At 42.3% G+C, this 13,811-nt stretch overlaps 1 protein-coding gene across 1 annotated transcript; it reads left to right on the forward strand.

The window, feature by feature from the left end:
• The first annotated feature begins 870 nt into the window (after nucleotides 1–870).
• LOC133542470 (zinc finger protein OZF-like) lies at nucleotides 871–12,240 on the forward strand. The gene is made up of 3 exons (XM_061886945.1): nucleotides 871–1,143; nucleotides 4,844–5,197; nucleotides 10,538–12,240. The coding sequence occupies exons 1-3, from the start codon at nucleotides 1,053–1,055 to the stop codon at nucleotides 11,743–11,745; spliced, it is 1,653 nt and encodes a 550-aa protein (XP_061742929.1). The 5' UTR covers nucleotides 871–1,052; the 3' UTR covers nucleotides 11,746–12,240.
• Nucleotides 12,241–13,811: the final 1,571 nt, after the last annotated feature.

The following is a 13,811-nucleotide window of genomic DNA, read 5'->3' on the forward strand; positions in this document are numbered from 1 at the left end:
CCCTTGTGGAGGGGGTCCGGTCCGATCCGGTGGCCATGTACTGCTCGCCTGTGTATCGGCTGGGGACATCTCTGCGCTGCTGATCCGCCTCCGCTTGGGATGGTTTCCTGCTGGCTCCGCTGTGAACGGGACTCTCGCTGCTGTGTTGGATCCGCTTTGGACTGGACTCTCGCGACTGTGTTGGATCCATTATGGATTGAACTTTCCCAGTATCATGTTAGACCCGCTCGACATCCATTGCTTTCCTCCTCTCCAAGGTTCTCATAGTCATCATTGTCACCGACGTCCCACTGGGTGTGAGTTTTCCTTGCCCTTATGTGGGCCTACCGAGGATGTCGTAGTGGTTTGTGCAGCCCTTTGAGACACTAGTGATTTAGGGCTATATAAGTAAACATTGATTGATTGATTGATTGACTTGAACGCATCATAATAAGCCCCTCAATAACCCCCAAAAATGGATTAACTGGCTGGAATATAAAGACAATATAACATACATCCACAGACGTGGATGCATTTGCAAAAGTGCTATATATTTATCTGTACAGTTATCTATTTATTTATATCTGCACTTCAGTGCTTTTTTATCCTGCACTACCATGAGCTAATGCAAGGAAATGTCGTTCTTACCTGTACTATAAAGTTCAAATTTGAATGACAATAAAAAGGAAGTCTAAAGTCTTATAATAACTATAGTCTGATGATAAATTTATGAATATTTTTCGCAATATTTGACAATATTTCCTGCTTGAGCACCAGCTTTTGAAAATGTCATAATTATAGTAACATGGCTTTATTTTGAAAAACAAAACAAAAAAACTGCCGTATAGTAGGGAACGGAAGTCGCTGTCTTTTGGCGCATGCGCACACCGATCGAGCAGTGACAAAGCGAAAAGACCAAGATGGCGGACGGAGGTGCTGTAGCTTCGTGGAGAGGTTTATTATACACGATACTACAACTAGACAAATTAATATAACATTCAGCAACAAACCAACCAAATATTCCAAAGCCCAGCAATGGAGTGCTATCTGCCGAATTGAAGATTTGATAGAAAATGGACGACTACTGCTATGCTGAGATGGCGACGTCCGGTAAAAGAGAACATGAAAGACAATCATTAACGGGGAAAAGGTGGAAAGATGAAGGTGAGTGAGTTGTAGTTTATCCATTTTAAAGCTATTATAAGTCCTGAAAAAGGCATCGATGACAAATTAACGGACTTTGTTGAAGAATGTAAACAAAGAGTCGCCATGATTGTTGGCCTGAAGGTTCTACAACCCCCCCCCCCCCCCCCCCCCCATTTACTTCCGGGGTCATGATTAATACAGACGTTTTTTTTAACGATATATTATAAAAAAATTAAAAAACGATTTACAAACACAAGCTATGGGATGAAGCATTTACTTCCGAGGTCACATTTACTCTGTCATCCCATAGCTTGTTTGTAATTTTTTTTTATTTTATTTTAATCAATCAATCAATCAATGTTTACTTATATAGCCCTAAATCACTAGTGTCTCAAAGGGCTGCACAAACCACTACGACATCCTCGGTAGGCCCACATAAGGGCAAGGAAAACTCACACCCAGTGGGACGTCGGTGACAATGATGACTATGAGAACCTTGGAGAGGAGGAAAGCAATGGATGTCGAGCGGGTCTAACATGATACTGTGAAAGTTCAATCCATAATGGATCCAACACAGTCGCAAGAGTCCAGTCCAAAGCGGATCCAACACAGCAACGAGAGTCCCGTTCACAGCGGAGTCATTAGGAAACCATCCCAAGCGGAGGCGGATCAGCAGCGCAAAGATGTCCCCAGCCGATACACAGGCAAGCAGTACATGGCCACAGGATCGGACCCCCTCCACAAGGGAGAGTGGGACATAGGAAAAAATAAAAGAAGCGGCAGATCAACTGGTCTAAAAAGGGAGTCTATTTAAAGGCTAGAGTATACAAATTAGTTTTAAGGTGAGACTTAAATGCTTCTACTGAAAAATGTCTGTATTAATCATGACCCCGGAAGTAAATAGGCGCGGGGGGGGTTTAGGGAGAAGAAATTTGGCATGACAGCCCTAAAGCTGGGATACAATCATGTGACCTACAAGCACATCCGGGTACTATAAACCCATTTATAGACATCTGCTAAGGCAGTGGTTCTCATATGGGGGTACTTGAAGGTATTCCAAGGGGTACGTAATATATATTTTTTAAATATTCTAAAAATAGCAACAATTCAAAAATCCTTTATAAATATATTTATTGAATAACAAAATAAGACAGTAAGTTCATAAACTGAGAAAAGAAATGCAACAATGCAATATTCAGTGTTGACAGCTAGATTTTTTTGTGGACATGTTCCATAAATATTGATGTTAAAGATTTATTTTTTTGTGAAGAAATGTTTAGAATTAAGTTGATCACCGCAGCCATCCGACCTCGAGGTATGTCTTTACAATCTTTAAAATCTCACTAAAACACTATTAAAACAATAAGCAGATAAGGAATATTCCAGAATTATCCTAGTAAATGTGTCTGATTACATCTGTAACGCTCACACTGCCGTCACTTTATTTTTTTCTAGTCCTTCACTATCAATATCGTAATTCACGAATCTATCATCCTCGCTCAAATTAATGGGGAAATTGACGCTTTATCGATCCAAATTGCTCTTACTGCTGGTGGCTCCCATTACAAAGTTAAAAGTTAAAGTAAAGATTGTCACACACACTCTTGGTGTGGCGAAATTATTCTCTGCTTTTGACCCATCACCCTTGATCACCCTCTGGGAGGTGATGGGAGCAGTTAAACAATGTGAGCCCTGCAACTCGTGACGTCACGCGCACATACTTCCGATAAAGGCAAGGCTTTTCTATTAGCAACCAAAAGTTGCGGACTTTATCGTCGATGTTCTCTACTAAATCCTTTCAGGAAAAATATGGCAATACCGCGAAATGATCAAGTATGACACATAGAATGGACCTGCTATCCCCTTTTAAATAAGAAAATCTCATTTCAGTAGGCCTTTAAAGTACATTTTGGGTGTCCATTTGGGTGTACATTTGGAGTATACCAATGAGTTTTAGGATGGGACTTAAATGCTTCTACTGAGGTAGCATCTCGGGAGGGCATTCCATAGTACTGAAGCTCAAATAAAGAATGCTCTATAGCCCGCAGATTTTTTTTGGGCTCTGGGAATCACTAATAGGCGAATGAATGGCCATGAAACACTACACACACATACAGTACATTGAGGAAAGTGGGTTCAAGGAGAATGTATATGTATAGGAGTGGGACCTAATAAGTTTACTTCTTCCCACTCCCTTTTGAGCCAATCTTGACATCTACAAAAGATTAGTCACATCTAATGATTTCAATGTAGGTGTAAAAATAATGTATTTATATATTTCTTTTGTATTTTATGTCATTCTCTTGTTTTGTTTGCACGGCTCAAAATAAACCATTCATTCATTCAAAAAAAACCATCTCATTGATCATGTCTGAGTTAAAGTGGAACATTGTCACAATTTCAGAAGGGTTAAAACCAATAAAAATCAGTTGCCAGTGGCTTATTTTATTTTTAGAAAAAAAATTCTAAATTTTACCCGTCCCGGAATATCCTTAATAAAAGCTTTAAAGTGCTTGCTTTTCGCTATTTGCTTAAACCACTGTCACATAGCGATTCCAATACAAACAATGGCGAATAGCACAGCAAGATATAGCGGCATTAGCTCGGATTCAGACTCGGATTTCAGCGGCTTAAGCGATTCAACAGATTACGCATGTATTGAAACAGATGGTTGGACTATGGAAGCAGATAGTGAAAACGAAATTGAAGAAGAAACTCAAGCCATTGAGCGAATAGCTATTGACGCTATTCGACCATCTTTGCGTTAGCATCGCCGGTAAAATGTGCAGACCAACCGATCAAGACTTTCGCATTGACACTGGATCAACTTAAATCCGTCGATTGGTAAGTGTTTGTTTCGCATTAAATGTGGGTGGAAGGAAACGCTGGATGTAAATATAGTTTCAGATGTACATACAGGTAGCCTAAATAGCATGTTAGCATCGATTAGCTGGCAGTCATGCCGCGACCAAATACATCTGATTAGCACATAAGTCAATAACATCAACAACACTCACCTTTGTGATTTCGTTGACTTTATCGTTGGAACGCATCTGCTTTGAGTGTCGCAGGATATCCAGACATTCTTGTCATCTCTGTGCCATCTCTGTCATAGCATCGCCGGTAAAAAACAAACGAGGGACTTTCGCATCTCTTGACACTGGAGCAACTTAAATCCGTCGATTGCTAAGTGTTTGTTTGGCATTAAATATGGGTGAAGGGAATAGCTTGATGTAAATATAGCTACAAATGAGGCATAATGCTGCAATATGTGCACACAGCTAGCTTAAATAGCATGTTAGCATCGATTAGCATGCCGTGTTAATCGATGCACATTCTACGTAAATCAACTTGAATCCGTCCCTGTTAGTGTTGTTACACCCTCCGACAACACACCGACGAGCCATGACGTCTCCAAGGTATCGGAAAACAGTCGAAAAAACGGAAAATAACAGAGCTGATTTGACTCGATGCGTCTGATGTGTAGGGAAAAATGGCGTTGAGTACCGATGTGACGTCACGTTCTGACGTCGTCGCTCAGAGAGCGATAAACAGAAAGGCGTTTAATTCACCAAAATTCACCCATTTAGAGTTTGGAAATCGGTTAAAAAAATAGATGGTCTTTTTTCTGCACCATCAAGGTATATATTGACGCTTACATAGGTCTGATGATAATGTTCCCCTTTAACGTATGTTTGGTGTTGTTTGTGTCCTGCAGACGTCCAGCAAAAGATTGGTCATTCAGAAGAACTTCCCTCTCAGAAGGTGAGCTCCACCTTGATGCAGGAGACTCCACAGCCACCCCGCATTAAAAAGGAAGAAGAGGAACTCTGGATCACTCAGGAGGGAGAGTGTCTTCTAGGACCACAGGAAGCTGATCTCACCAAGTTTCCACCGACTGTTTTCTCTGTGAAGACTGAAGATGATGAAGAGAAACCACAAGTAGACAACTTCTTAGCTCCACTCTCCGATACTGAGGTTGAAGAACCTTCCAACAGCGATACAAACTGTGGAAGTGATATGACGACTCAAACCGGAACCAAACCCTCTGAATGCTCTAAAATTAGGAGAGGTAAAAAAAAAAATGTTTCAGCGGCTCACTTTGTGTTTGAACCTTTACGAAATATATACATTTGATGTACACAGAAGAAAAACATGATATTGTTGATTTATAAATGGTTGGTTTATTAAGGCTAGTAAGGTCAAGTTTTGTACCTGACAAGTTTCGGCTGCCTTGCTTCTGCAGGCTTCATCAGAGGTGTCACGTGATGTTCGCGTGATGTCTGTGACGTGTTATAAGGATTGTTTCAGGTGGGATGGCGGGGCCCCCTGGTGTGCGCCGGGGTTAAAGGGAAACATTATCAGCAGACCTATGTAAGCGTCAATATATACCTTGATGGTGCAGAAAAAAGACCATCTATTTTTTGAACCGATTTCCGAACTCTAAATGGGTGAATTTTGGCGAATTAAACGCCTTTCTGTTAATCGCTCTGGAGGCGATGACGTCAGAATGTGACGTCGCCGAGGTAACACACCCACCATTTTCATTTTCAACACATTACAAACACCGGGTCTCAGCTCTGTTATTTTCCGTTTTTTGGACTATTTTTTGGAACCTTGGAGACATCATGCCTCGTCGGTGTGTTGTCGGAGGGTGTAACAACACTAACAGGGAGGGATTCAAGTTGCACCACTGGCAAGAAATCTGCCGCGAGACCCCCATTGAATGTGCCAGAGTGTCTCCACATTTTACCGGCGATGCTAAGACAGACATGGCACAGAGATGTATGGATAACCTGCAGATGCATTTGCAACGATAAAGTCAACGAAATCACAAAGGTGAGTTTTGTTGATGTTGACTGCCAGCTAATCGATGCTAACATGCTACGCTAATCGATGCTAACATGCTATTTACCGGCGGTGCTAAAGCAGACATGGCACAGAGATGTATGGATAACCTGTAGATGCATTTGCAACTATATTACGTTTCCTTCCACCCACATTTAATGCGAAAAAAAAACTTACCAATCGACGGATTTAAGTTGCTCCAGTGTCAAAAGATGCGAAAGTCCTGATCGTTTGGTCCGCACATTTTACCGGCGATGCTAACGCAGCTATTCGGCCATGCTATGGCTATGAATAGCGTCAATAGCTATTCGCTCAATAGCTTCAGTTTTTTCTTCAATACTTTCATACTCCAACCATCTGTTTCAATACATGCGTAATCTGTTGAATCGCTTAAATCGCTGAAATCCGAGTTTGAATCCGAGCTAATGTCGCTATATCTTGCTGTGGTATTCCCATTGTTTGTTTACATTGGCAGCACTGTGTGACGTCACAGGGAAATGGCCAGTGTCTTCGCAGAGAGCGAAAATAAGGCACTTTAAAGCTTTATTTAGGGATATTCCGAGACTGGTAAAATTTTGAAAAAAACTTCAAAAAATACAACAAGCCACTGGGAACTGATTTTTATTGTTTTTAACCCTTTTGAAATTGTGATAATGTTCCCCTTTAAGGCGGGGCGTCCCCTGTCGTCTGGATGTCTACCAGACGGCCAGGGGTGGGATAGTTGGTAGGCTCCTTCGTCCCTGTTGACAGTTTTTGGGGCCCGCTTCCTGATTCCAACCGCCTCTTTTTCATCCACCGATGGAATTGATTTGCTTTTCATTCCAATGACCTTGGCTGCCTCCCAGTTCATTAGATGCTTTTCCCTCTTGCAAATATTAGATTTCCCTGCGTTGCTTTCATTCTCCTTGCACGATGTTTCCTTTTTCACATTATTTCCGGTGTTTCTCTTTTCGCGGGCCGCCCCCGGCCGTTTGGTAGACATCCAGACGACGGGGGGGGGGGCGCCCCGCCCTACCCCCGGCGCACACCAGGGGACACCGCCATCCCACCACTTCAGGTGGGATGGAACAATCCATATAACACGTCACAGACCACGTCACGCTAACATCACGTGACACCTCTGATGAAGCCTGCAGAAGCCAGGTAGCCGAAACTTGTCAGGTACAAAACTTGACCTTACTAGCCTATATAAATAAACCCTTTATAAAGACACATCAGTAGGCTAAATGAAGCACTTCCACATATTATACTGTTAAGTTTGTGGTTAAAGGCCTACTGAAACCCACTACTACCGACCAAGCAGTCTGTGAAGTGAAGTGAATTATATTTATATAGCGCTTTTCTCAAGTGAAGTGAAGTGAATTATATTTATATAGCGCTTTTCTCTAATGACTCAAAGCGCTTTACATAGTGAAACCCAATATCTAAGTTACATTTAAACCAGTGTGGGTGGCACTGGGAGCAGGTGGGTAAAGTGTCTTGCCCAAGGACACAACGGCAGTAACTAGGATGGCACAAGCGGGAATCGAACCTGCAACCCTCAAGTTGCTGGCACGGCCTCTCTGCCAACCGAGCTATGCCGCCCCAACACGTCTGATAGTTTATATATCAATGATGAAATATTAACATTGCAACACATGCCAATACGGCCTTTTTAGTTTACTAAATTGCAATTTTAAATTTCGCGGCGAAGTATCCTGTTGAAAACGTCGTTGAATGATGACGCGTGCGCGTGACGTCACGGATTGTAGCGGACATGTTGTTCCAGCCCCGATCCCAGCTATAAGTCGTCTGCTTTAATCGCATAATTACACGGTATTCTGGACATCTGTGTTGCCGAATCTTTTGCAATTTGTTCAATTAATAATGGAGACGTCAAAGAAGAAAGATGTAGGTGGGAAGCGGTGTGTGGCTCCGAAATCACAACACTGGCTCGGTTTCTTAAAGACGGGCTCTTTACTTGAGTTTTAAGCTGTGAAAACTCGTGGCCGCCTGCCGCTTCGGAGGTTCTCGGGCAGCAAACACTCCAGTGTTGTGCAACTTGTTCAGCTAGCCAAATGTTCCCCACTGCTGCTGGTGGCCCAAAGTCCTTTGCATGTCTGCAACTCCAAACAACACACCAAATCTCGCGAGAATAGCGGTGTGACAAAGAAAATAAATTGCCCTTTTTATAGTACACCAAATGTGTCTTATTTACAAAAAATATAACATGACTTCAAAACCATAATAATTTACAACAAAAAATGTTTACCCTTAAAACAAAAAATATTAAGTGTAAGTTTTCAACAACACTTACACGGTGTATTGCGGCTGCCTTTAGCAACACAAACACAGCCGGTGTGTCCTTGTTTACATTAAACGGGTTGTACTTGTATAGCGCGTTTCTACCTTCAAGGTACTCAAAGCGCTTTGACACTACTTCCACATTTACCCATTCACACACTGATGGAGGGAGCTGCCATGCAAGGCGCTAACCAGCACCCATCAGGAGCAAGGGTGAAGTGTCTTGCTCAGGACACAACGGACGTGACGAGGTTGGCACTAGGTGGGGATTGAACCAGGGACCCTCGGGTTGCGCACGGCCACTCTCGCACTGCGCCACGCCATTCCCTGAAGATGACGGTGAAGCTTTACTATGGAACAGAGCGGTCAAGCGAACATGGTTCCCTACCACGTGTCAAACGGCAGGTTTCGGTGAGAAAAGTGTGGTAATAAGGCAGCTCTTACCATAGACATGAGCGGATAGCTTGCGTCGTTCCTCGTGCACCTGTCAAAGAGGCCGCCCCCGAACGTGGGATGCTTCCACCGTGGAGGAGGGAGGGGAAAAAAAAGCTCAGACCGACCCCAACGGCTGCCTTTGCTTCGCCTCGTCGAGAAACGTGGCTTCCCTCAGAGACACTGGCGGTCACCTAACCCGTGGCCACACCCCTCTGACTTCCAGGTACCATATAATCTCGCTAAATCACTAGTAACACAATAAGCAGATAAGGGATTTTCCAGAATTATCCTAGTAAATGTGTCTAATAACATCTGAATCGCTCCCACTGCCGTCTTTTTTTTTTCTTCTAGTCCATGGGTGTCAAACTCTGGCCCGCCGTGTAATTTAATCTGGCCCTTGAGGCAATATCAAATTAACATTAGAGCTAGCCCGCCGGTGTTATACCAGTGCGGTGTCGCTCTAACACCGCACTCACTACTAATACTCATACTTGCCAACCCTCCCGATTTTAGTGTCCCTCCCGAAAAACATTGCCCCCAATTTCCACCCGGACAACAATATTGGGGGCGTGGCTTAAAGGCATTGCCTTTAGCGCCCTCTACAAACTGTCGTCACATCCACTTTTCCTCCATACAAACAGCGTGGCGGCCCAGTCACATAATATATGCGACTTCTACACAGAGGTATGTGAATGCAACACATACTTGGTCAACAGCCATACAGGTCACACTGAGGGTTGCCGTATAAACAACTTTAACACTGTTACAAATATGCGCCACACTGTGAACCCACACCAAACAAGAATGGCCAACACATTTCGGGAGAACATCCGCACCGTAACACAATATAAACACAACAGAACAAATATCCAGAACCCCTTGCTGCATTAACTCTTCCGGGATGCTACAATATAAACCCCCCACCTCCCATTTATTTTCAAATTTATTAGCCTGTGGAAAAATGTAGTGTTGATATTTACCTCAGAAGGCTGCAAATAGAAAAGAGGCATTCAATTTTGTATTAAAATTGTATTTAATATGCCATTGATGTTTTTTCGTTTGTTTTTTGAAAGTTGACTTTGCACTATTAAGTTATATAAGCGTTGCTTGTTCCATATTCAGTCTTAAAGCAAATCAGTGTAGCAAACTGAGCAATAATTATTGATATTTTATTATTATTATTATTATTTGAAACTCGATTTTGCATGTCACTATAAAGTTATGTAAGCCTTGCTTGTTCAATATTCAATCCAAAACTTGTTGGGGTCCCTGTTAAAAGGTTAATTTGTTCAACCTTGGCCCGCGTCTTTGTTCAGTTTAAAATTTTGGCCCACTCTGTATTTGAGTTGTAGTCCTTCACTATAATTTCCTCATCCACAAATCTTTCAACCTCGCTCAAATTAATGGGGAAATCGTCGCTTTCTCGGTCCGAATCGCTCTCGCTGCGGGTGGCCATGATTGTAAACAATGTGAGGATTTGAGGAGCCCTACAACCCGTGACGTCACGTGCACATTGTCCGCTACTTCCTGTACAGGCCAGGCTTTTTTATTAGCGACCAAAAGTTGCGAACTTTATCGTCGATGCTCTCTACTAAATCCTTTCAACAAAAATATGGCAATATCGCAAAATGATCAAGTATGACACATAGAATGGACCTGCTATCCCCGTTTAAATAAGAAAATCTCATTTCAGTAGGCCTTTTAAAGTTTTCCTAAAAAGAGAAATTTGACTCAACACATAATGAAACACCCTCAGACACTAAATTAACGACCTGGAACACTGCACACAAATACAGTGCATAGAAGAAAGCGTGTGAAGTGTGTTTGTGATGTCTGTGTCCCACAGACATCCAGCAGCTGATTGGTCTTCCAGAAGAACTTCCCCCTCAGTCCGGGGGGAGCTCCACTTTGACGCAAGATACTCCACAGCCACCCCACATTAAAAAGGAAGAGGAGGAATTCTGGATCACTCGGGAGAGAGAGAGTCTTCTGGGGTCAAAAGAAGCTGATCTCACCAAGTTGCCACTGACTATTGTTTCTGTGAAAACTGAAAATGATGAAGAGAAACCACAAGAAGACAACCTACAAGCTCCACTATCAGATAGTGAGGCTGAAGACGAGGTTGAAGTAACTTTGAGCAGCGATGCAGACTGTGCAGGTGATGTGAGAACTCAAGCTGACAACAAACACTCTAAAAAGAAGAGAGGTAAAAAACTTTTCAGCTGCTCAGTTTGTGCTAAAAGCTTTAATAGAGACAGAGATTTGACTCAACACATGAGAACGCACACAGGGGAGAAACCATTTGATTGTTCAGTTTGCGGTAAAAGGTTTTCTCAAAAAGGCAATTTGAGTCTACACATGAGAACGCACACAAGCGAGAAACCATTTTGTTGTTCCGTTTGCGGTAAACGCTTCACTCGAAAAGGCAACTGGAGTCAACACATGAGAACTCACTCGGGTGAAAAAACGTTCAATTGTTCGGTTTGTGGTAAAAGCTTTTACTATAAAAGCAATTTGACGAAACACTTGAAAACACACCCGGGAGACAAAGTATTGAATTGTTCAGTTTGCGGTAAAAGCTTTTCTCATGAGAGCAATTTGTTTTTGCACATGAGAACACACACAGGAGAAAGTGCATTTAATTGTTCTGATTGTGGTAAAAGTTTTTCTTATAAGAGCAATTTGACTCTACACATGAGAAAACACACGGAAGGAAAAACATTCAATTGTCCTGCTTGCGATAAAAGCTTTTATCTAAAAGGCAATTTGGCTCAACACATGAGAACGCACACGGGAGAAAAACCGTTCAATTGTTCAGTTTGCGATAAAAACTTTTCTCACAAAAGCAGTTTGACCCTGCACACCAGAACACACACAGGCGAAAAGCCATTTGATTGTTCGGTTTGTTGTAAAAACTTTTCTCAAAAGAAACGTTTAACCGAACACATGAGGACACACACCGGAGAAAAACCATTCAGTTGTTCTGTCTGTGGCAAAGGATTCTATTACAATGCCCACGCGGTTAGACACAAAAGAACACATAAGGGAGAATAATCAATAAGCTGTTTAGTTTTTGGTGTATTATTTTTATGTGGCGACATCCACCCATACCAAGGACCTACTTTAAATAAATTCACTACTTCTTTCACAAATCTCAGAGGTCAACATACAAATTCGGATTTTATGGTGTATAATCTTATCTCCTCTAGACCCCATGTCTTCTGTGTACCCGAAACTTTCCTGACTCGTAATATAGATGATGCTTGTAGTGCTTTGTTACGCCTTCTTCGGACCAGACAGACCTGATGAGTCCAGCTGAGGAATTGTAGTCTTCTTCAGTGTTGCTTTTACCGCCTCCATAATGCCCGACTTTGAACACCAACAACATGAATCGATCTGCCAGAAACTACACCTACGCTTCAAAGACCAATGGTCCTGATGGGATCCCAGCAACTATCTATTAAAATGTATATAATGTAATAATAATAAGCACATATATGATATGTAATATTCCAAATATTTTGGTGATTAAATATTGCTTTAATTTCTTTCCTTGGTGCATTGATATTACAGAACGCATAACAACGACATAGAGAGCACATTTTGTGTTTTGTTTCATAGCAGACTTTTGAGAGCCTTGGTGCTTCATCACTGTTGCCAAACCTTTCAATTAAGAACATGACACAGTGACTGACCATGTCCGCTCATATTTTAGACCAGACCTGGGCAAATTAAGGCCCGGGGGTCGAATGCAGCCTGTGACGCTTTTCAATCTGGCCAGCTTGTTTTGGTTTAGACAGTATTGTGTTTATACTACGTCACACTTTTCACATCACAGGGGTGTCAAACTCAAATACAGAGTGGGCCAAAATTTAAAACGGAACAAAGCCGCGGGCCAAAGTTGAACAAATAAACCTTTTAATAGGGACGCAAACAAGTTTTGCATTAAATATTGAACAAGCAAGGCTTATATAACTTTAGTGACATGCAAAATCCAGTTTCAAACAATAATAATAATAATTTAAAAAAATCAATGGCATATCAAATAAAATTTAAATAAAAATGGTATGCCTTTTTTTCTATTTGCAACCTTCTGAGGTAAATATAATTTGTTTTCCACAGGCTAATAATAAATGTGACAATAAAATAACAATAATGAATGAACCAAAACATTCAAGCCTTGAAGTAGCAAGAGAAAATGCATGAATAAAACCTTATTTATTGGTCGGTTTGCTGGAAGTTTCCCGGGAGAGTTAGTGCTGCAAAGGGTTCTGGGTATTTGTTCTGTTGTGTTACGGTGCGGATGTTCACCCGAAATGTATTTGTCATTCTTGTTTGGTGAGGGTTCACAGTGTGGCGCATATTTGTAACAGTGCTAAAGTTGTTTATACGGCCACCCTCAGTGTGACCTGTGTGGCTGTTGACCAAGTATGCCTTGCATTCACTTGTGCGTGTGTGTGTGTGTGTGTGTGTGTGTAAAAGCCACAAATATTATGTGACACGCTGTTAGTATGGAGGAAAAGCGGACGTGACGACAGGTTGTAGAGAACGCTAAAGGCAGTGCCTTAAATGCACGCCCCCAATATAGTTGTCCAGGTGGAAATCGGTAGAAATTCGGGAGAATGGTTGCCCCGGGAGATTTTTCGGGAGGGGCACTGAACTTCGGGAGTCTACCGGGAAATTTTGGAGGGTTGGCAAGTATGAGTATGAGCGGTGAATGCGGTGTTACAGCGGCACCGACGCTGTATAACACCGGCGGGCCAGCTCTAATGCTAAATTGATATTGACTCAAGGGCCAAATTAAATTACACGGCGGGCCGGATTTGGCCCGCGGGCCAGAGTTTGACACCCATGCTCTACGCGGTGCCAAATCTTTAGCTCACTTTTTTCACATCTGGCTAAATTTTTTTACACTTGAGGTACTAATGTATCCGCAAATCTAAATGTTAAATATAATTTTAACATTTAGAACCCAACCGCTTATTTGCGGTTGGGTTGCGGGGGCAGCAGCTCAAGCAGAAAGGCACAGACTTCCTTCCACAAAGCGACTTTATCCAGCTCATTCCGGCGGATCCCGAGGCGTCCTCAGGACAGCGGGAGACACAGTTCCTCCAACAAGT

The sequence above is a fragment of the Nerophis ophidion genome, linkage group LG01, assembly GCF_033978795.1.
Source record: "Nerophis ophidion isolate RoL-2023_Sa linkage group LG01, RoL_Noph_v1.0, whole genome shotgun sequence".
NCBI classification, from domain to species: Eukaryota; Metazoa; Chordata; class Actinopteri; order Syngnathiformes; family Syngnathidae; genus Nerophis; species Nerophis ophidion.

Bases quoted from the DNA above. Each gene is read 5' to 3' on its own strand.
- LOC133542470 (XM_061886945.1), top strand. From the start codon at position 1,053: ATGGACGACTACTGCTATGCTGAGATGGCGACGTCCGGTAAAAGAGAA. The intron at 1,144-4,843 runs GTGAGTGAGTTG...TGTGTCCTGCAG, and splicing joins GAAAAGGTGGAAAGATGAAG to ACGTCCAGCAAAAGATTGGT. The intron at 5,198-10,537 runs GTAAAAAAAAAA...TGTGTCCCACAG, and splicing joins ATGCTCTAAAATTAGGAGAG to ACATCCAGCAGCTGATTGGT.